The sequence below is a fragment of the Akanthomyces muscarius genome, chromosome 1 (genome assembly GCF_028009165.1).
Source record: "Akanthomyces muscarius strain Ve6 chromosome 1, whole genome shotgun sequence".
NCBI classification, from domain to species: domain Eukaryota; kingdom Fungi; phylum Ascomycota; class Sordariomycetes; order Hypocreales; family Cordycipitaceae; genus Akanthomyces; species Akanthomyces muscarius.
The window spans coordinates 4,841,963-4,864,641 of NC_079241.1; the positions used below are offsets into that span (position 1 = coordinate 4,841,963).

At 52.6% G+C, this 22,679-nt stretch overlaps 7 protein-coding genes across 7 annotated transcripts; 5 read left to right on the forward strand and 2 right to left on the reverse strand.

Moving 5' to 3' along the window:
- Positions 1 to 3,145: 3,145 nt before the first annotated feature.
- LMH87_006637 (uncharacterized protein) lies at positions 3,146 to 3,550 on the forward strand (the record flags this gene model as incomplete). Its single annotated transcript, XM_056204556.1, has 1 exon — positions 3,146 to 3,550. The coding sequence occupies one exon, from the start codon at positions 3,146 to 3,148 to the stop codon at positions 3,548 to 3,550; it is 405 nt and encodes a 134-aa protein (XP_056059902.1).
- A 1,354-nt stretch (positions 3,551 to 4,904) lies between these two features.
- On the forward strand, positions 4,905 to 6,469 carry LMH87_006638 (uncharacterized protein; the record flags this gene model as incomplete). The annotated part of the gene is made up of 6 exons (XM_056204557.1): positions 4,905 to 4,962; positions 5,024 to 5,237; positions 5,295 to 5,347; positions 5,413 to 5,706; positions 5,757 to 6,079; positions 6,158 to 6,469. The coding sequence occupies 6 exons, from the start codon at positions 4,905 to 4,907 to the stop codon at positions 6,467 to 6,469; spliced, it is 1,254 nt and encodes a 417-aa protein (XP_056059903.1).
- A 922-nt stretch (positions 6,470 to 7,391) lies between these two features.
- LMH87_006639 (uncharacterized protein) lies at positions 7,392 to 8,360 on the forward strand (the record flags this gene model as incomplete). Its single annotated transcript, XM_056204558.1, has 3 exons — positions 7,392 to 7,596; positions 7,725 to 8,063; positions 8,128 to 8,360. 3 exons carry the CDS (start codon positions 7,392 to 7,394, stop codon positions 8,358 to 8,360), a joined length of 777 nt encoding a protein of 258 aa, XP_056059904.1.
- A 259-nt stretch (positions 8,361 to 8,619) lies between these two features.
- On the reverse strand, positions 8,620 to 9,255 carry LMH87_006640 (uncharacterized protein; the record flags this gene model as incomplete). The annotated part of the gene is made up of 1 exon (XM_056204559.1): positions 8,620 to 9,255. One exon carries the CDS (start codon positions 9,253 to 9,255, stop codon positions 8,620 to 8,622), a length of 636 nt encoding a protein of 211 aa, XP_056059905.1.
- Positions 9,256 to 10,350: 1,095 nt separating this feature from the next.
- Positions 10,351 to 11,326, reverse strand: LMH87_006641 (uncharacterized protein; the record flags this gene model as incomplete). The annotated part of the gene is made up of 3 exons (XM_056204560.1): positions 10,351 to 10,605; positions 11,144 to 11,156; positions 11,208 to 11,326. 3 exons carry the CDS (start codon positions 11,324 to 11,326, stop codon positions 10,351 to 10,353), a joined length of 387 nt encoding a protein of 128 aa, XP_056059906.1.
- Positions 11,327 to 12,231: 905 nt separating this feature from the next.
- On the forward strand, positions 12,232 to 12,681 carry LMH87_006642 (uncharacterized protein; the record flags this gene model as incomplete). Its single annotated transcript, XM_056204562.1, has 3 exons — positions 12,232 to 12,426; positions 12,483 to 12,529; positions 12,606 to 12,681. 3 exons carry the CDS (start codon positions 12,232 to 12,234, stop codon positions 12,679 to 12,681), a joined length of 318 nt encoding a protein of 105 aa, XP_056059907.1.
- Positions 12,682 to 18,329: 5,648 nt separating this feature from the next.
- LMH87_006643 (uncharacterized protein) lies at positions 18,330 to 19,763 on the forward strand (the record flags this gene model as incomplete). Its single annotated transcript, XM_056204563.1, has 2 exons — positions 18,330 to 18,562; positions 18,614 to 19,763. 2 exons carry the CDS (start codon positions 18,330 to 18,332, stop codon positions 19,761 to 19,763), a joined length of 1,383 nt encoding a protein of 460 aa, XP_056059908.1.
- Between the last annotated feature and the right edge of the window lie 2,916 nt (positions 19,764 to 22,679).

The following is a 22,679-nucleotide window of genomic DNA, read 5'->3' on the forward strand; positions in this document are numbered from 1 at the left end:
GTCGCGGCCTCTCCAGCTTTCAGAGCACGCCCAGATTTTTTCCAGCTCTGAGCCGGGACGCCACTGACGGAGGCCAACACCTGCCACAGCGGGCGGCGGGCGGAGACGCGGGGCTCCGCTCGGTGCTCGGTATCCGATAACAGCACCAGGCCAAGGATTCTTCTGATACTGGTGCAACTTGCGGACCAGCTAAAAAGAATTAAAAAAAAAAAGGTATAGAAAAAAAAAAAGCAATCTGCTCAGCTGGGGCAATGTTCCGAGGCAGCCTTGCGCCCGCTCTGCTGCAGCTTTCCTGTCCGGTTAACCGACAACCTCGCTTCGGCATTATGCCGTGGAAGCTTCGTATTAGACGTCGGATTGCTTGCCAAGCGTCTTACCGGCGCGGCCTGCGTCCTTTTGCGCGGAATTTTGCTTCATTTTGAACTTTGTGACCTTGAACCGGCATCTTGATCTGCACTGGTACAGATACACTGCAACTCTAACACAATGCACAATGCCGATCGCGCTTTGCTCTACCAGTAAGTAGTGCCGGCAATTCGGGCACCCTGTTGTCCTTCTACGGCTATCCGCGCTGCCTCTTGGCCGGCGGAGATGCCCTTGTCTCGCTGCAGTGTGCAATGACGCACACCACGTAGACGACTGACCAGAGCCCAATCTTTCTCATCGCTGCCTCGCTGAAATCTCCACGACGCCTGTTCCAGCCACCAGTTATTAGGCCGAGTACAAGACTCCGTAGGGGGCCCGTCGTGGCACCGCTAGGTGGACTGCGAAATATGGCCTATGGGGAACCTCTCACGGCCACGATGTGCCTTTTCAGCGCCAATCAACAGTCCAGCCTGCGTCGCCTTGCTCAACAGTGATCCTCGTAAAAGCCCATCCAGCCGACACCACCCCAGTCTAACCCATCCATTTCCCCCTGGCCAAGTAGAGCATTGATTAAATATTGGTTTTGCTACACCAAAACCACAACTGCGGCTCTGTTTGACCCTCAAAACCTTCAGCTGGCCTCGCATGTCCTCCGTAGTATTACGGGGCCTGCCTGCCTTGAGTGTATGGGGGCATTGTGTGTGCCCCAGCCGCCGGCCTTGCCGCCTCAAACAAAACAATAGCCTCGCGTCCTTCTTTCTCATTAACATCCAGGTACATGACGGCTCGGCATTGACTGCGTGGGGAGTAGACGTATCGAACATGATGCAGAAGAAATGGAAAGCTGAAAAATCTTGATCTCGGTGTTACTCGCCGAGAAGGAGAGCCCTATCGAAATTAACGTGGCGGCAACCAACATGAGCCCCATTGTCCCCCCCAAGGGTGTGAAGGCAATGATTCAAACATACCGTTCCCTGCTGCCCCAAATCACAATCTTCCGGCGTCGACGAAGACGACTTGTGGTCCAGAGGCTTGGCACCGATGGCGTCGTCGTACTCGCTCGCTCGGGCGGCGTAGGGCGATACTGCTGTCCACCCGAGCGAGCGCTCTAGAAATTTTTTTGGACTGGAGAACAGGACCCATCGTAAAGCCAAGATCACAGCAATCTCTATCAAACGCCCCTCTCAGAGAAGGGGGGGGTCAAAATACAAAAGCACGATGGAGTCATTTTTTTCCCCCTCGCCGACAATGGGTCCGGGTCGAAATGCCTCAAAACCCGCACACACTCTCCGCTTAGAAGCAGGGGCAAATTCGAATGAGCATAGCAAGGAGCATAGAGAATGCTCATGTAGTTATATCGAGCCATTATCGACCTGGCTCGTGGAGCCCTCTAGTATCAGGAATCGAACGTCGGGGACCTGCTACGCATTGTCATTTGACGGTGACTGGACTCGATCGACATCTACGGGATGCGAAAATCTGATTCTTCCTGCAGTGCAACCCCAAACCGCTCCGCACATCTCATAAGATTACGACAATGGAGTACAACATGGCCGTGTCATGACCAAAAATCGGCCCGGTGTACCTTGATCCTATGGGCCCCCAACAGAGCCCAAAGAAGACGGTTATTTGGTCAGGACGCAGGACCGCCAACTGCATGTGCAGGGCGGCTTGCCAGGCAAAAAAAAGCTTAGCCCTGAGCCTGTTCTTGCTGGCTGCCGCCGGCCACCGTGAGCGCTCGAGACACGGTGACAGTGTCGGTCTGCCTGTCAAAGTTTTTGGTTCCGCATCTCTTAACCCAACCCCCACAAAGTGTGAAAAAGACCACATCGACCCATCTTGGGGCATTATTCTCGGCGCCATTCCTAACCCTACAAAGTATGCCTTGCGGCCCTTCTAGAAGAGTTTTCGACTGGCCATTACTCGTGTTAAAGGTGCAGGCGCAAAATTAACGGCCCTGCCCAGCGGGGCTCCTTTGGGTACCAGCGGGCAAAAATTAGCCACCAAGCTAGACCGCTAAATATGGGTGTGTCCCTATTTGTTTTCTAGTCAAAAAGGTGTTTGTTGGTATTATTAGATGCTCGCATTTGAGCGAGGAAATTTCAAGCTCCATATGTCAGGCGGGCCTTTTGATCACGGCGCGATTGTCGCTCCCTTGACGGAATTGAGATGGTGACATCGGCTCAGTTGTGACGCTGGCCCTAAATCTGGGGTAGATCATCGACCCTCCTTGTCACGAAGCAGACCATGTCTCCTAAAGGAAGCTGCCATGCTCACGTGTACGTAATATCATGCCTCAATTCAAGAGTATGATGAGTAAAGCGGCAAATGATGGCTTCAGGTGACTTGGTGACGGTGAATTCCCCCGCCGGGGAGAGGATAGGCCCGCCACCTACGGTGGCCCGGAGTCGATGAGACTATCACTTCAAGGTGGACAATCTCGCGCACGGTCAGAGAGGACGCTGTAAGCTTATTCCTGTTCAGCCTGCTCTAATTGTGCCCTTGGGATGGTGAATGTTCCTCCGAGTAAGTATCTGCCCGGTCATGGGCCTATTATCTGCGACTCGGAGTTATGTCTCTCACCGCGGGGCACGGCGCCGACTGACGCCGTCTCGCCGGGATCGTGCCGTAACAGGATGCGCATTTGACCTGCCTGCGGTCCACGAAAGCAGCCCCCTCCATCTTTCGCTTTCGATATCCAAATGGATAAATACTAAACTTTTCGAATTCGGCAAGCACGCGAAAACTCTCTTCATCACATCTTTCAATCGTGGCAGTCATGTCCCTCCACGGCGCACACATTCGGGTCGCGCGGCCTACCGACGACATTGATGCCGTCATTCCGTTTTACCGAGACGGGCTGGGCTTTGAGATCCTGTTCCGCTTCGGGGAGCACGACGGCTTCGACGGCGTCATGCTGGGGCTCCGCGGCGGCGCCGCCTACCACCTCGAGCTGACGACCAAGCGAGGGCACGCCGTCGGCCGCGCGCCCACCGAGGACAACCTCCTGATCTTTTACCTCCCCGACGGCGATACCTTCCAGGCCGCCATCGCGCGCATGCAGACACACGGCTTCGCGGCCGTGGCCAGCTTCAACCCGTACTGGGACCAAAAGGGCAAGACTTTTGAGGATCCGGATGGCTATCGCGTCGTGCTCGCCAACATGGCCAACCCCGCAGTCTAAGACAAGACGGACGGAGGAGGAAGGACCAACGAACGGCAGGAAGGGGGGCGGGCAGGAAAATTTTCGAGAGACTAGCATCAAAAGCTTGTGGTATGCGGGTAACGGACAAGGAGGGAAGAAGAGCCAAGTCGATTATGTTTTTCTGGGGTAAAGAGATTCAGACAACGCCATTTTTAGTTTCTGTTTGCGGAGGTGACCTCCTACGCGAGCGAAGCCACCGTTCCAGATGACAGACTGAGACTCCAAACCCGGGCTTGATCGTCAGTGACTTGTGATTCCATACCACCGTGAGTTGCATCTAGCGTGTTATTCATGCCTAATGCCGTGAAGAGACTTGCCCCGGCCATACTCTTCCTGCTCATCTACCGAGCGGCGCACCCCGGAGATGTGACATTAGCGGCTTCTCCATTTAAAAGGTCCTAGCCGACGAGACTCGGGTATTTGTTGGCCCAGTAGGTGTATCATCCATCCATCGGAAAGCTTGGTACCGCTGCCTTCAACATGGAATGGATGCCGAAAGTAGTTCCTTGTTTCTGGCATTCTCTCGCGGCCGCGCGCGGCCTTTGAACGCGCAACCCGTATCATCTGCAGCTTACAAAAATCCGCATCATGTCTTTACAGGAAACTTTGACACCGCAGTTTAGCATACATGTACTCAACACTCCAGTTTCTAGTCTAGTCTCGACAGATAAAGGCCTGCTACAGCCTAGAACCGGAGAATTTCCCATACGCTCCTAGTATAGTTTGTCAAGGTTTGTTTCCCCGCATCTTCTCTATCACCGGTACAGTCCTGGCGCTAGTTTTGCGGGCTTGCTCATCGTGTGGAGGGTTGCTGGAAAAGTGACTTTATACAAACGCCAGACCAACTCTAATCCGGATGAGTTTGGGTGTGGGGGGATTGGTACTAAGGTGGCCGGCCGAACGGAGCGAAGCGTAATGGCTCGTTAAAGACATCGGGCAGAACAAGCTCGCCTAGCACAGAATAGCGTACGGCATCGGTCGCTTTCTCGTAGCAGGCAGCAGGCTGAGTTAGTCTGGAGCATCGGGGAGAGGTGTGACATTGAGGTCCATACGAGGCAGCGATCCGTTTGCATGGAGTGCGACATGTCCGCCAACGAGCAACAAGCACTGCGTTTTCGACGTTGAATGACTTTCGACTAGCTTATCCAGTCACTTTTGCTCATGATCATTTCAGAACATTCTAAGTAGTCATTCACTGTCATCAATGACGAGCGTTTGGTGGTTTAATCGATCACGTGATCTACGCGACAAGTTCGCGATTTGGCACGCACAAGGCCGATCGTATCTTCAATAGCCCGAGTGTACCGCGTATTCAAGGCCATGTCGCCGAATAATGGACTACCATTCGATCCATGGCAGTGATATAGCCAGCTTTGATATATCAAATACCCGTATGATGGCAGCTACTCGAGCCGGTCACTTCAAATTAGATAATCACTAACCGGCAAACAGACCGCCTGCCGACCGTTTCAGCGTCCCAGGCGCTCGCGGCCTTGGAGGATGAGGGCTCCAATTGCGTCTCCACGGGGATCAAGGCCCTAGATAAGTTCCTGGTGCCGTTCTCCGTGTCGTCGCAAATGTATGGCAGTGGAAAGCCTCGCGGCATCAAACGTGGGCAGGTGACGGAGATATGGGGTCCTCCAGGCAGCGGAAGAACAGCCCTCGGGTGAGTATAATTAGCCACGCTAAAATCAGGTGCACTTACTGACTAGACTGTCTACAGAACTCAGTTAGCCGCAAATACTCTCAGCAAGAAGGATGGTGTGGTCTGGATTGGTCAGTGACAGCTCGTTCACCTAGTCGCTGTCGGCGCATCGGGTACTGACTATCCAGTGTCACAGATTGCTTCCAGAAGACGCCGATTGCAAGAATCTCGGCTGCTTTGGAAAATATGCAGCTGGGAAAAGAAGGCGATACTGTGGACGAAGCTTCCGCTACGAAAGCTTCCAGTGGAGATGGCTTCACTCGCTACTCTTGCTTTACACTCCCTCATTTCTTGGCGCTTCTATCGCGGCCATCTAGCACAACTATTCCAGCAGGCACATCATTAATAGTCATCAACTGCGTATCTGCTCTAATCAATGCGGCCCTGCCTCGATCGCATGTTGGCAAACAAAATACAAAGCAGCCTCAAGGTACGCGCGACCTGTCCACGGCTGACCCGTACGCTAACCGGTCCGGAAAGGCTCTACCCCAGCCGCCAAACGAATGCAGGCTCTTCAGGCAATTATATCGCTCCTCAATAAGCTCGCTGCGACTCGAAATTGCGCCGTCGTTATCCTGTCCCAATGTGCGACCAAGATGCAGTCGGAACACGGCGCTTCACTCGTCCCGGCCGTAACCGCAACGGTATGGGAGCAAGGCATTTCCACGCGAATAGCTCTATTCAGGAACTGGTCGTGGGATGAGAGAAAACCACACAGTGTCTTTTTGGCGGGCGTGCAAAAATTGGACGGTCGTGTTATGCTGGACGTAGTCGACAGCGCTTCAGCATTTACAGTTGAGTCGGTGAGTGCCCAACTTACAGAGGCACTGAAACGCGTCTTCAGCTGTTCTTTTTTTTCAGCATTGAACTAATTGGAGCAGACGGGCGTGCGGGATGTCGACTACGAGGCGAGCCATCCAATGGAAATGGCAGCGGCGGCGCAGCAGAAGCGCAAAATTGGACAGACGGAGCTCGAGGTGCCTGACAGCGAAGATGAGGACTACGGGTGGGCGGAAGAAGATGAAGCTTCTCTGCCAGCGCCGCCTCCACAGTGGCAGGGCAGCGAGGACATCATCCTGGGACAGGACGTGGGGCGAAGCGAGGACGAAGAGGAAGCAGAGGAGGAATATCATAGCTACGATGAAGCGGAGGGAGCTGAAGAGGCCGAGGAGGCAGACAGCAACCAAGAATGAACGGATATAACGCGATGAGACCGCACCACCATGGGTACCACTGGCATCCGAAGCGACGTGCGCACATCGAAGGGGAGGTTTTGCTGCATCCAGCGGCCACGAAGATAATTCCGAGCAGACCTTGACTAAGATACCCACGGTCAAGGACAGTTTTCGCAGTCACTTCTCATTCGGACCAAATACGGGAGTCGGATAACAAGGTCGCCAGAATTGCGACAGGCATGCGTGATGGAGAATCGCCATTCTGTGGGGAGTCTTTGGCGCCGGGTTTGTTGACCCCGCCGTTTCGCAGTTTTGCTCCTGTTGGCCCGATCCGCTCATGAAATTATAAATAGTCCTTATTTAGCATATTGAGGCAGGCAGCTGGTGTGTTTTCAATGAGTGGATGGTAAAAAGACCGTTGACCAGGGGCGTTCAAGGTATGTGGCCGAACTCGAGGGGCTTGTACCGGCGCGGGGCAGCAAACAGTGTCCCTCACTTTTCTAATCCCGAACTCGAATCCGAGAACGGCAGGTTTGTAAACCGTGTCACGGTGGTTGAAATGAGTGACCGAGTATCTTCAGAGCCAGACACTGTTGTGGTAGTTAGGAAACTGGCTGCAAGCTGAAGAGGAGAGGGGCAGACTTGCAGCTAATTAGCCATTTCAAATACCTGATGGATTGTGGGCGCGGGTGAGGGGTCCGCCGCTCGTTAATTAAACCGCCACTTGACGACCGCTAAATCTTTTTTTGACTCTCCTCTCCTCAACGCACCATATCCGTCGCAAGCCCCTACGCGACTCCTTTTGATCATCATTCCCTCGTCGCTCCTATTTGCTTGAATTCCGCATATACCCTCTACGACTCACTCTCCAGCGACAACATTCCAGCTTTGCGGAACCCCCCATTGCACCCCGCCTTTTGCTTCGTCCACACCGACAACCATGTCTACCACGACGACAACCACCACCACCGCCACGGCGACCCAGCCCATCACCGCCGACACCATTCTGCGCTTGTTCCCGGACATTGACACCACCTCCGAGGCGCTGTCCGGTCACGACGAGGAGCAGATTCGCCTGATGGACGAGGTCTGCATCGTCCTCGACGAGAATGACATGCCCATTGGCCAGGCTAGCAAGAAGCTTTGTACGTGCTGCGACCCCTCCTGTCCTCGATACACTCTGTCGCGTGCCTCGCTCTTCGATCTGGGCATCGCTTCAGATGGCTTGCGCCTGCAATGCTCGCCCATTTGCTAACCAGTTCCCCCCTTCCAGGCCATCTCATGACCAACATCGACAAGGGTCTCCTGCACCGCGCCTTTTCCGTCTTCCTCTTCAACGACCGGAACGAGCTGCTCCTCCAGCAGCGCGCCGCCGAGAAGATCACCTTCCCCGACATGTGGACAAACACCTGCTGCTCCCACCCCCTGGGCATCCCCGGCGAAACGGGCTCCAACCTCCCCGACGCCGTCATGGGCGTCAAGCGCGCGGCCCAGCGCAAGCTCGACCACGAGCTCGGCATCAAGAAGGAGCAGGTGCCCTTGGAAAACTTTCATTTCCTGACCCGCATTCACTACAAGGCTCCCAGCGATGGAAAATGGGGCGAGCACGAGAGTACGTACCAGTCGCGCGCGTGCTTTCTCCATCTTGGATTTCTCTGCTAACCAACGGCGTCTAGTTGACTACATTTTGTTTATCAAGGCCAACGTCGACCTGAACCCTAGCCCAAACGAGGTCCAGGCTACCCAATACGTCAGCCCCGACCGCCTCAAGCAGCTCTTTGAGGACCCCAGCCTCAAATTCACCCCTTGGTTCAAGCTCATCTGCAACTCTTTCATGTTTGAGTGGTGGTCTCACCTCAACTCGGGCCTTGAAAAGTATATGAATGAGGAGAAGATTCACAGAATGTAGAATGGACAAAAAAGAAGAAAAGAAGGGCGATTGAACGACCGGTTTCCTACTGAACAAAAAAGTTTCTACATATACCACCGCTCTCGTAGAGCGACCATCATATCACATAGCATCATGAATCAAAGGCTTCAATGCGGCAAAGAAAGACAATTTCCACCGGAATATCAGCTGCCGAGCGCAGAAACTGCAAAGTGAAACGGAGTACCGAGAGAATATTAAGTACATTTGACAAAGGATAAGCATGATGCTGCAGAAATGCTCAATCCGAATAGCCCGGTGGATCTTGCTGGTTCACATAATGCGATGCTCTTAGAAAGAACAAGACCTCGTACACCGCCTTGCATATATCAATATTTCTCTTTTTCCAGTCCGAGTCGGACCACAGGTTCGCCAGCAGCGAGTCGAGAATCACAATGGTCATGAAGCGGACGTAGTGGTCCTCGGGCGACCAGCCGCTCTTGTCCGGATGGTAGACGAGGAACTTTTGCGACCGCGAGTTGATGGCCTCCTTGGTCGCCTGCGCCGTCTTGGCCTTGTCCGGTTCCGGTCGGTCGGCCGGCACGCGCGCGAGCAGGTCGCGGTGAAACTCGTGCCACGACCCTTGCACCGGCCCGCTGCGCAGCCACTCGTGGAACTTGCTGGCATCCTTGAAGGGGAGGAGCTCGAGGACGAGGCGCTCGCGCTGCTGGGCAAACGGCGACGTCTCGGGGACACCACCAGCGGCGGCGGCGTCGATGCTTCGCGGCGGCGGCGTGGGAGGAGCGGCGGATACCGAGACGCCCATTGTGTATGGTCTAGAGCTCAATCGAGCCTGCGGAGGTCTGTTATCGAGCGTATCGACCGAGTTGAGCTGTCGGTATTTGAACGACGGCGTGCGGCGGAAACAGAGGCACATTGATTTGGGGTGTTGTCACGAGGTGGGTGCAAGGACGGGCGGTATAAGTAGCAACGAAACTGTCGCTGGTCCGAGATGACGACTCCAAAAAACACCAAGTAGGGCCTGCTTCTATTTTCATCCTCGCGCGCAAGGCAGAGACCAATGTTTATAACTGGGCTGCCTCGTCAACGCCTTACTGGGCGAAACGGTGCATCCGAAGCCACCCCCGCCAGCTAGGCACCGGTGTAAGCCGGCCGGCCTATCAGCCTGCGACAGGACGGTTTCCCCGTCGTAGATTGTTCTCTCCGTTTTTGTGTCTTGGTTCGGAAAATGCGGCCCGCGTGCCAAGATCCGAGCAGACATACGTAACACTATTTTCTGCAGCCAAGCCCACGTCACTGATTTGCTTCGTTTGTCTGATCAATATTCGTCCAGCGCCCACCCCAGTGGCTGAGCCTTCTTCCCCCGCGCAACTAGCTTGCATGGTGGTTACGCGGCCTTCCCAAGGCTGACCGTTTTGGGGCACGTCTTGCGGATTGCATCGCTGTGCTATTTCGAGACAAATAAGTTTGTTTTTTATTTGGGCATACTTTTCTTGGTACAAGGGTATTGCAGGGTGCAAGACTTGATTGTGGCACGATAAGATGCAACACGAACGCACATCACTTGCTCCTCTGGCTTTCGTCATTTGAGATATTGGAAGACGTGCTATCAATAAACCTCGCGAATAGTTTTGAAGTCTGACGACGAACGACAGCCCGGATTCCAGTAGTCGTTGGTGGTTCCCATTGGAAACATGGCCATGTAGAGAAACTCGTCAACTGGGCACTGGCGTGGTTTGCGCCAGTCCGCCCAGTCTAATTTCTCCGCAAGCTGGCATATTATTTTCTTCGAATCTTCAACCGCATTATCGAGCTTCTTTGCTCATTTCGCTCGTTCTTCGTCGCAGCAGGGCTCCGTGCTTTGGGCCGGGACTGCATCCAGGAGCATGGTGTAAATGCGACAATACACGTCGCAGATGCTTTCCACAACAGTCTCTGTGGCCATGCGTCAAAGCCAAGCTCGGTAGCCACGTTGCAAGCCTTTCGAGCGCGCTTGTATAGATCAGCTCGGTCAAGCACCCTCCTTTGCGTTGTACTTCTCCTCAAGATCGTGGTCATCTTGTTCATCCACGCCGAGAGTCAGCAAGTACAACGGATCTTCTCCACCTGCCCCAGCACCTTGTGAGCCTGAGACTGCAGCGCTCTCCACATCCAGAACCAGTCCATTCAGATCGCGCTTTGATTGATATGTGTGCAGCCAGCCGTATCGTTGCTTCTTTCCTGTCTTGGCAGCACAGCCATGCGTCAGAGGGCCAGCCACGGGCTTCTACTCTCGCTTCCCGTGAGCACTGTCGCCGTTCGGGACTGTTGCCGCTGCCGCTTGGGGCCAGCTCAGCATTCTTTTGTGAATACCTCGGAGTGTTCTACTTCAAAGGCCAGCCATTCAAATCCGTTGATGAGGCTGCTGCTGGCCACTGCCGTGCTACAGCATCGTGCCAGCGGGCACGATGCCAGGTGTAAATACAATGCCGTCGAAAATATGATAGGCGTTTTGTCTAGCGCTCTCTGTCGATGGCTGCAGCTTTTCGCTCGTCGCCTCGTGGGTACTCACTCGGCGCAGTCCAGTAGACCAAGGCCGTCAAAAATGTCGCTCGCAACATTCTTACTTGTCAAGTCGAGTTGAAGTGTGAAAAACGGAAGTTTATCAGGAAATTAAAGTTTGAGCAACCGTAACTGAACGGACAGCGTTCCCGTGGGCAAGTTTCTAAGTACAAGCTAGCCAGCCTTGTGGCACGCGCCCAATCAACACTGATCAAGTATGGCCAGTCTAGCTGGGGTGGATTCGACCTCAGTAAGATATTTACCTGCTTGACCTTTCTACTGAAAATTTAGTCAAGTTGTTTCTTTATATAAAATGCTGTAGCTTACATGAGCCTGCCATCGATTCGCAGCTGGCCCAGTCTGTTAGACTCCAGAGGACCGCAATCAGCGAAGATGAGCATCAACCGCGGGCTGGACGTAGCGACAAAGTCTTTGTTAAAAACCATAGCTCCTACTCTTTTCTGTCAAATTTATACATGGCTTGAGCATTGATTCGCTTTGCTCCTGGGTTAAAAGGTGCTGGTTCGCCCACCACACGCGCTTGCACGTGGCAGTTCTGAGAATGGCAAGCCACTGAGAAGATCATACGGAACGCCCCGCGCGTAGATCTCGAAATGACGTTCGTAGTGGCAGTTCCCTTACAACAAGTAGGAAAGGGAGTTTATCACAGTCTATCCAAACTAGCATTTGGTAATCGGCTCTAATTGTCGCCGTGTGAAGAGGTCTCACCGCTAAAAGCGCCACCTTCAACGGGCGCAAGACGAGCGTGGCGATGGCATGGCAAGGTGAGTCAGTCGGCAACGGATTATATTACATCCAGGCAAAATTCGCACTCAAAAAACTAGATCTGATATTGCTCAATCCAGATATACTCTTGGATATCATGAAGCGGTCATATCAACAAGCAGAAACATCTAGTCAACGTTAATATCAACGTAGTTAAAATACAGGAAATTGACAAAGTTCCCGACTGCATCAGCACTAAGCCAGAATATAATCCTCTAGTATTGCAAAGTCATTACGCATCATTGACTTTGGACGTAATTCAATGTTTGCTCCAAGTCTGCTTCAGTCTCCAACACCAGTCGCACCCATGCTTCATGACAAACAAGATGACAAGTGCCGGGTCAAACGACGACATACTCGACATATCGTGGCGCCAGGGTGTTTCTACTGCATCATGCCACTCTCACTGTGGCTGAGACGGCATTGTGGAAGCATTTAAGAATCTTGGGGTCCCTCCAGCTCGCAGAAGTCAATGATCTTTTCAACTCCTAATTGAAGCAGTCTTGCGGTAATTCTTTCTACTACCGAACAATTCATTATGCGAACTGTTTTGATCATCATTACCATGCTTGTTACCACTCTTGCCGCCCCCTGCGCCATCGTGAAAAGGACGATCACACCGGATGGGGTCGCAGAGTCTATTAACACCGGCAAGAAAATTATTGACTGGAATTACAATGGCCAAAGAAATGGATCTATCGATGTCAAAACTACCTCTAGAATATGGGCTTCCCTCGGCAGAGACAGGCTGGCAAGATACGTCAATGAATTCTTTGGCCGTTGGGTTGCTGGGCGAGTGAATTGGAATTGAGCCAGCATCCTCATCTCGTTTCCGCGGACGGCCACGGCGACAAGCATTCAAGGTAAGACTATCACCACACTAGTGAAATTTACTTTGTATATCTTGCAATCATCTTTGCAATTATATTAATTGCATAGGCGCTTCATCTTGGACTCGATGTTTATATATGAGCGCACGGCAGGTTCGTTGGGAAGACGGTCCACACTGCCATAGCGAACTGTACCACTAGTTAGGTGGTATGACCTTAAATTAGGACCCAATCAAACGCCATTTCATATTCGACCGCCAATATCTTCATAGAGTGTGATAACTGACAAGATCAGGGTGGCTTCTTGTAATTTGCAATGGTTGCGCCACTGCCGTGCACTGATGCGAACTGTTTCTAAAAAAAGAAGGAATTGGATCAAAGGAACCGTTCGCATACTTCTTACAAACTGTATCTTTCAATTAGAGTCGGTTTGTTTTTTCTGGTTCGCACTATAACCTGGTCAAATAACCTGTCCCAGAGCACAAACACCTCCGTCGGCTATCCCAGTCACCGCTGGCTGGCTGGCTGGCTTCATGCATTGACGATCACCGCTAACCTGCATCAACCTCAGGGCACGTGTTTTCGTGCCAAGAAGCTCTAATCAGCTCATCCAGATCTGTCCCCGGACTCGGGCCTGGTTGCCTGCTAGTAAGGCGCACTGCACCACACACAGAGGCAGCAAATGCAACGCAAGCCTCGATCATCACGGGCTATTTTTTTTTTGCCACACTGCCCCGCCGCTACTCTGAATGGGCAGTTGCAAGAGTAGTCTCCCTGCTAGATTATTATCGCAAAGGTGACGAGTGAACGGGCTGGGATCTGTCTCACTAATTACATGGATGTGCTTGCTGACGAGGACTGCGGGCGCTGTCGGAGCAAACGCGGGACAGGCAGCAGCCCAGCCTCTTCGGCCGTTCTTTTTGTTTCAGAAGATTCCATATCATTGCATCAACCCAAGACAGAAGAGATGTTCAATGCATATCTCTGTAGTACTTCTCACAGCTCCGGGGATCAGGAGATGAAACGAGCCAATGCCAAGGTGCCTTGTCTACTGACTTGCAAAACAAAGTGACTCTTAATAAATCTACAACATTTTATTAGCCTTTCTTTTTGGTCCCTTTCGTATCTCAGGATGGGCGCGAGGTCGGTTCAGCCAAAGGACTCGTCAACGCTCTTAGTATAGGGGCACAATGGTCACTGCAGTAATAATTCAGTGCTTCACAGCCACATCATTGCATCATGACCTCGACAACCGTTTTTCATTTGTAGCACGCAGAAATTTAATGTTGTTTGTACCTACAGACTAATGAATCTTACCCCAGTACACTAATAACACTGAGCCACTGCGCAGGAGACGCCCAGCGAGAGTCATAGGAGCGCTCCAGCTGTGCAAGCAGGTGCAACATTGCAGACTGTCATCTGCGAAGAGCTAAAAAAGCAAAATTTGGGTGCTCAATGTGTATCACTTAGTAATCACTGCATATTTTGATAGAATTTCCATGTGGCGTGAAGACCACGTCACTGAGTATGACCGGCCCATTCACCTGTCCCGTCAAAATGGCATGTTCCGAAGCCGTGCACATGACAGCTCAGAGAGGAAACATACGAATAGTAACTGATTGGTAACAAAAGTCACATTTCGACGTAACGCGGGTTTCATAACTCTTGGCATGGGACATTTGAGCTGGTCCAGTTGCTATACATGCCTCACCATAAAGCTCCGCGCATGATGTCCGCGTGCTTACGAAGTAAGTGACGTTAAACCGAGAACATTTTTGTATAGCAGACGGCAAGCTCCAGTGAATGATATCCAATAGATTCAATGCGCCTCATTCAGTTCCTGTGTATGTGGCGTTACGCACTTGTGAAACTTTGTACTCAGCGTGGCTGCGTTTGCTTGCTCCTTCGGCGTCAATAGCTGCGAACACCAGGCAGACTCTGAGGCTATGCAGCATCAGCTTGAACGCGTTCAATGCCAATCATGAATGATTTTGCGCAACCTTCCATGAATTGTGTAGCTCTGAATAGAACAACATCGTCTGCACAGCTGTATAAGACTGGGCAACATCCTCCGGCCATCTCTCGGTCCAATCTCCGACATATTTTCCCTCCATCTTCCAGCAGAATCTAATCACATCTTTTCTCACATATAGTTATCCTCTTTCATATCCACAATGCCTGTCGCCTCGTTTACCCAGCTGCCTAACGAGATACTGCTGGTGTTGTTGGACTTCCTTTCCGACGCTGGCCTCAACGCGCGCTCACGCAGACATGCCGCCGCTTCCATCACTCGCTGGAACACTCTCTCTACGTACGAAATGCGCGTGAGAGAAACTCCTCTGCCCTTCAATGGGCAGCTGGCTACGGAGTAGTGAGTACCGTCATGAAAGCTCTCGCAGCCGGGGCTGACCCTAACTCTACGCGGAAGGCTCACAATCCGCATCCAGACAATTTTTCAGACGACATATATCGATCTACTGCACTGAAAGATATCACTCCCCAGAACAGTTGTCTTGCTTTGGCGGTCATGATAGGCAGGCTGGACATTGCATCTCTGCTGATGAAGGCGGGTGCATATGCGGGTATTGGGCCTGGAGGTGCCCCGTTAGTTGCCGCCATTGGACACAATCAACTCGAGTCGATAAAGCTGTTAATTGCTTCAACGGACATAGATATCGACTCCGGGCTTTATCTCCAGAACGGCTGTAAATTACTTAGTATCGCGGTCTACCGAGCAAGTGCTCAAGTCGTCTGTTACCTCTTGGCCTCGATGAAACAACCAGACGCTTTTTCTTCTATGCTTTCAACTCCTCTAATCGTTGCGATAGAGAGAATGAGGGTAGACCTGATTCCAATTCTACTCAGATCTCCAAAAATTGATCCAAACAAGGTCGACCGCGACGGTCGTACACCATTTATGTGGGCAGTCAAGGGCGCAGCCGCCAACTCATATGCTGTGGAACTGTTGCTGAACTATGAAAGAGTTGACGTCAATGCAGTGGATAGAGACGGACGAACTGCGATATTCTTCGCAGTCGAAGACGGAAACGAACTAATCGGTCGTTTTTTACTTGCGACGCCGAAAGTTGACCCCAATCTGGCCGACAACGCGGGCATCCAACCTGTCGCGCGCGCTCTGCAACAGGGACATAGGTCAGTGGCGGAAGTTTTCATGGCGTCAGACAAAGTGAAAGCTCACATGGGTATATTATTTCGCCTCGCATGCCAGCATGCGTTTACTGGTATGATCAAAACCCTACTGAAGCTCGACAGAGCAGAATTGAGCACAACAGAAACAGACGGAAGCACCTGGCTTCATTCAGCGGCCACTTTTGGTCGCACTGATATTGTCAACACATTGTTGAAGCAGGACCACGTCGATATCAACAGCCAAAGACTCGATGGTGCGACGCCTCTTATTTGCGCCATACAGAAGCAGCGAAAGGCCACGATAACCGCCTTGCTGCAGGCTGGCGCAGATGTCAACATCGCTACCACGGATGGCTGTTCGGCCCTTTTCTATGCTGCTGAGAGCAACGATGAAGCTCTGACAGTAGAGCTACTGAAAAGACGGGGTAATTTTCTCGCGGTTACAAATGCAGGCGAAACAGCGCTCCATCACGCTTGCAAAACCGGCAGGACCAAGGTTGTTCAAGTGCTCTTGGACCATGGGGCTGACCCGTTACTCCGTGCCAACAACGGCAAGACACCTGTCCATGCCGCATGCGCTAATCGCTGGGAGTTATCAGTCCAGACGTTACTTCGTATAGTTCCACCTTCGCATTCGATATTGAGCACTGGCTGGACACCGCTTCACGAGGCCTGTCAAGCTGGCCATACCGGTATCGCTAAAAGACTGATTGAGCATGGGGCTGATCCGCTGGCGAGACATCAAACCGGGGCTACGCCACTTGAGTATGCGTGCAACGGCCATCCGCTGATTGTCAAAATGTTGCTGGAAAAGGCTGCCAATCCTCATCAGATGACCACGACGGGCGTCAGCCTCCTATGCCAGGCAGCCCAGCGGAATTCTCCTAGGGTTGCGGCTCTTCTACTTCAACATGGAGCTGACCCCAATGCGGCTGAAATCGGTGGCACCACTGCATTTCTCGAAACAGCCGTCAAAAAGACGAAAAGCTAGTATGCACGCTACTAAAGTATGGAGGAGACGTTACTTCTGTCAAACCTGATGGTTCAACTGCGTTGCATGAGGTCTGTTGTGCGGACTACGGATACAGTGGCCATGTGGTGATTATAGCTTTGCTAGAGAGGGGTGCGGACATCAACGCAGGAACGCACCAAGGCCTCACCCCTTTGCATCTGGCTTGCATATATCAAAGGAAGGAGCATGTGCAGCCACTTGCTGTATATGGGGCAGATCCGTTGGCTGAGTATGGTCATGCCGCGACGATGCGACGCAGAACCGCGGTGCACATAGCGAGTCGCTTACCCTCGAACACAGATAATCTTGAGTTTCTTCTCCGCAGGGCCAAGTTCAGTGTTCCAGTTGCGGGCCCTTGGAAGTCGGGCTGGACGCCGCTGCACGATGCAGCCAGTGTACTCAACCCCGGTGCGGTAAAGTTTCTCCTGGAGCGTGGCGTGAACCCGATGGCACTTGCAGAGAATGGACGGACGGCGCTACATCAAGTGTTCACTAACACCCGGCTCAATCAACCCGAGTTCCAGAAACGCGCCGGTGAAGTGATTGTAGCACTCATGGAAAACGGCAAGGTAGACATCAATCACAGGGACAATAAGGGTAAGACGGCATTTGGACTGGCTGGTACAGCACTAGCGCCCCTTCGCACGCTGCTGATCAAAGGGGGGGCCAAGGAATAGTATAGCTCGGGTGAAGCCATGTTTGAAATTGGCTGGCGATGCACCGGAACCCCTAAGCAAGCTACGAAGCACAGTAAAGTGGTTGAGTGGGATACCGCCTGACAGAGTACAGGAAACGAGTAGTAGGCTCACTTCATTAGTAGTAAAGAACAAAATTATTTGAGCTAGGAACACGCGAACGAAGACATGGTGGTGCAACACACCGAGCTGTTTAGTCGACATCACCGAGTGCGAAAACGCCGAAGTTGACGCTGGACATGTGATCAAATGGCCATTAAACATGCTCAACAAGCCACAATCTCGTAAACCGCCCCCGCCCCTTCCCCCATCACCTCCCGACTAATCGCTCAAAATGCCACTCTTAACATTTGTAAGAGAGGGAATGACTCCCAAGGGGTTTTGTTGGTGTCAAGACGTAAATGCAAAGTCGTCGTGCATGGCTACCCTATAGTTTTTGTGTGCTTACATAATCGCCTCCGTTTGCTCTGTCCGAGAGCCACTCACTCACAACAACAGGCTCATTGCCAGATCGCAACAGTCATCATTTGTATCACTTAATCGGTTCCAATTGCCAAATTTTCATCGATTTTGAGGCTTAGCTACTTATAAAGAGTCAAAACAGAAAGACCAGCTGCAATTGGAGCAGATATGGCTATGTAAATGACGTTGACGACAGACCGATCTTGAGAACGAACCGCAAGCGAGTAGACCAAGGTACGTTATCCACGCCAGATACTCCAAACTCATCCTTTTTCATCCCAAAACGTGCGAAACTCATCTGTTACTCTCCGCAAAATACACTTAGTCTCATTTTACACCTGCAAGGTATCTCATGGCTGTGAAGAACTACTAGGCAGCTGTGGCGGCCGCTGTGCCGTGTGATCCGTTTGCTGGTATTTTGGAGGGCAGGGTGGGAGCGTTCTACGACCGTACCTTTCACAAAACTCATACAAGACCTGGAAGGCTAACTGAAGGGGGGCATGTAGGATATTCAATGTCGGAAGACACAGTAATTGTCGCCGAAGTGGCCCCTGCGGAAAGCAAGCCCGCGGAAGCACAGCCCGCTCCCGCTCCCGCTCCAGCTCCCGCTCCTGAGCCCGAACCAGCACATGAACCAACACACGAACCAGCACCCGTACCAGCACCCGTACCAGCACAGGAATCAAAGGCAGCCACTGCCGCAGCACCTGTCAAGTCGACGATTGATGCTCCAGAGTTTTCATGGCTGTAAGTTGTCGAGATCCTGGCTTGGGTATTGCTAGCGCTAATGCTGCCCAGGAAACCGCACCCGACCTTTGTAATACTACTCATCGGCCCCGATGAGCAGCCGTTTGGACTCCAAAAAGACTTTCTGTGCTACCGAAGCGGCTACTACAGAAGATACTTTGCCGAACACAAGGATGAGGAGAAGCTGGAGCACGTGGTCAAGCTGCCCGACACGTCGGTGCAGGTATTTGGACTGGCGCAGCATTTTCTCTTTACAGGGGACGTTATTGCCGACCTGAGAGCGACGCCGTCCTACGAAGCACTGGTCAACTTGTGGAACTTGGGATACAAGCTCGAGATTGAAGGTTTGTGCGATCGGGCTCTGGACGCCATGACCGAATGCAGGAAAGCTACGTCGCGCATACCTTCCACGCCGCTGCTGGTGCAGGTGTGGAAAGAAGCCCCAGAAGGCTCGACAATCAGGACGCTTTTGCTCTCGTGGACAGCCGAGTATATGAGATCGTCGGCTGCGAGAGCCGAGTTTGCCAAGTCGTTACCACAAGAGGTATTGAGCGAGCTGGTCGTCGCCATGAGCTCGTTTGAGCGCAACAGCCTCGGCGATCGATCACAGGGCGCAGCGCAGCGAAAAAATGTACACTATCTGGAGGCCGCGGACGATGAGGATGCTCTTGCTAGCGCGAAGAGGAACAGACGAGTCAGCGCGGCTCCCACTCAACCAGCGACCATTGTTCGCTCAGACTCTGCGCCCACGTCCAAGAACCGAACACCGCTCCCCAAGCCGCAAAAGAGACGGTCCGGGGCGGCCTACCTGGAGGGGCGCACGTTTTCCACAGCGTCCAAGCTGGACTTTTGCGCCGACCTGCTGACGCGCATGCTCTCGGGGCCGGGCTTCTGGACGCGCCTCGTCGGCCCGTTTCGCGATCCCGTCGAGCCGGACGAGGACGGCGTGCCCGACTACTTTGACAAGGTGAAGCGGCCGATGGACCTGATGACGATCAAGAGCAAGATGGACCGCAAGGCCTACAAGGACGACGAGGAGTTTGCGGGCGACGTGCGGCAGATCTTCGACAATTGCTTCACGTACTGGAAGGCGGGCCAGCCCATGTACGAGGCCGGGGAGCGTCTGCAGCGGACGTTTGAGGACAAGTATTCACACATGAACAAGTGGATTGCCAAGATGGGGGGCGAAGATGGAGAATAGCTTTGGTACCCGACTGGCAAGAAGAGGATTTGGCTCGAATCGTTGTGACGGTTGTCTTTTTAAAAGTAGAGTTGTGGTATGATTCAGTATGGTTAGAATGGCGGCATAGAGCGCCAAGTGATAATATGTTGAATGGAGTTTTTGTACGAAATATCTTCCAGGCCACGTTGGCAAGCATGTTACTGTCGTGTGATGCTGCATAGACATCAAGGCTTGCAGTGCGGCTGGTGTTGTATGCACACGGCATGCGCTCTGCTCGCCGCAATGCGAACATCTCGACGTGCATGCTGCGGGATCTGATATGGCCCGCCCCCATGACGCTAAAAGTGTCAGCACTCTTCCTCATCCTCATGGATCCATTTCGAGTCTCCTTTTTCCAGTGTAAATTTGCTATTGAGGTGAAGAAAGGGGACCGCACTCCGAATCGGAACGATACGACGCTGTAATAACGGCAGGGTGTGAGAGCGCACGCCCCCAAAGAGAGGCGGCGCATCGTGGGGAAATTGAAAGTTGCTGGGCGCTTGCGGCCGCCCAATCTGCGGCCGCGAACAGGGGGGGCCCGTTACAAACACGATGGCGGCCCCAGGGTAAGCAAGCAAGTGAAGGGGCCTGTTTCCCTAGACTTTAAACAAAAATTGTCGTGGAAACGAGATCACAGAAGGGGGCCATTGTGACCGCCCTTTTTGGGTGGTGTCTATTGGATCTGGTTTGAGGTGGCGATCCCAGGGACAGTGAGACAAGCCACGAGTCGGGACAATAGAAAGGGTAACTAGGGTTCAAAAAGGGCAAACTACGGAGTACTGGCAATACTCACCCAAAGACGGTTTGTTCTTCCATCTAGGTACGGCATGGATTTAATGAGCCCTCTGCTCCAAATGCCGACACATACTGCCTCTCGGTGCATCATTTACTAGATCAGCCAGGGCCCTGGCCTTCGGATCGAGAGGACATTTGAAGCTTTGTAACCAGTGTATCCTCGATCGAGGCTGTTTCGAGAAAGCTGCCATGACCGCTGCGCATGTTTCATAGCGTTTTCTCACTTTGCGTCGTGCCTCATCCAACAGGCCGGTCTGAGGGATAGCCCCATGGCGCCCACGGTCGCTGTCTCAAGCCATTTGTCTCTGTCTAGTACCACCGGGAATAGAGAAAACCAGTCGAAACTTTTCGCAGGAGGAAAAGTCTTTACAGAATTTTCGCGCAAACTTCTCCTCACCGACGATAACCACGATCCCCGTTGGGATGACTCGTAGTGGAGGGGGGGGGGGGGGGTGCGCGACGTTGTACTCGTGCCAGCCTGCAATGTACATGGACGACAGGTTGCGAGAATTTTTTTTCGACAATGTACAAACAAGAGTCACAGAAGAATGAATGGCGCGACTGCTCCTTGCTTCGGCAGTCGACCGGGTAAGAGCGATTTTCCCGCCAATGTGAGACACTGAGGGTCGTCGCGCATTCCGCTCGGCTAGCAGTAAACTTGGGCGGACAATGGGCCGACTGCTGCATGTCAAAGATGTACCGGTTACTCGGACAAGGTATGTACAACGAATAGTAGCTGCCTCTTTTGCCCAATGAGGCAGCCCGTGGAAGCAAGAAGAACAAGAACTGAAAAAAGACTCGCCTTCTTTCAAGCAATACTATTCAGGCACGTACTGCTACCTGAATACTAGGTGCGGCTCGGGGACGAATTGGTCGATGCCTGGCTTCGCTCTAGGCTCAAGTGTAGAGCACACTACGGCGGTCTAGAATCGCGACAACGTCTGCACCAGCAAAGCCGCCAAGAAAAGCTCGGCGTCTTCGACAATGCACGAACCCGGTGGATTTGGTGATGGCCTTTGAGTCTAAAGATGGAGAGTGGCTAAAAGTGAGGGGCACATAAACTTGGGACAGCAGAGTGTATCGGGTAGGTGTGTGCGCGTGGGCATGTGAAACGAAACGGGCTTCAAGTTGGGTACCAATGCGCGAATGTAAATGCCGCCACGATAATGGTCCGTAGTGGTAGTCAATCGGCGGGGATGAGATGTCATTTCTCTACTTGCAAGAGAGAGCCTGGTACTATGTAGTAAATTAAGGATTTGTGTGGTGTTGAGAGGCACGCGACAGGAGAGTTGACAAGAATAGTAAGTAGTAAGTATTAGGTGAGCCAGTGGCGGCGATTGAGCCTTGTGTGGCGATGGGGCGTGGGAACGAACAGTGAACCAGAGAACATGGCAAACCGTTCTCCAGTCCGTCTGTTACTCGCAAGTACCGTCTGCGTTGAAATGGGGAGGAACAGTACGGGCACGAGACTTGGGGCGCGGTGTTGAAAAATCTGCAGCGGCCACGGCTAATACCGCCACCGGCAGTAGTCAACTGTCATCGGCAGACGAGGCTATTTACGGTATTGGTTTCTTTTTTTCAGGCGCTAAAAAGTACGAGTCCAACTTGTCAAGTACCGCGTTCTTGTGGCAAGAAGTACAACACCAAGGCGTCCAGTACAGCATTCTCGTGGCCAACTGTGGTGGATCGTGCATGAGTTGGCAAAGAGGGCCAAGGGCCAACCAGTTGCCAGGCTTGGCTCTGTGGCCAAGCTTTGGGGCGGCCCGGGGATGTGGCCGATTTGATTTCTCTTTGGGTAGCGGAGGCGCCCTCAATTTCTTCGAGATGAGTGAATGGTTGGTTGGTTATTAGAGTGACATCTGACGGGGAAAGTCGAAAGAGGCCTACTGGTAAAAAGCCGGGCCCTCGAGGCAGGCAAACAAACAAAGAAGAGAGACATTCTGACAGGCTACTGGTAGTGGTGCTGATAGTGGTATCAGTAGGAGCTACCAGTACTGGTAGGGGCCTGCTTGCCTTTGCCTCGCCTGGTTTGTTAGCAAATGCAGGTACCAGAGACGTGCAGCCCACTGGTTGGCTTGACGACACTAACAGGGGCCGCTG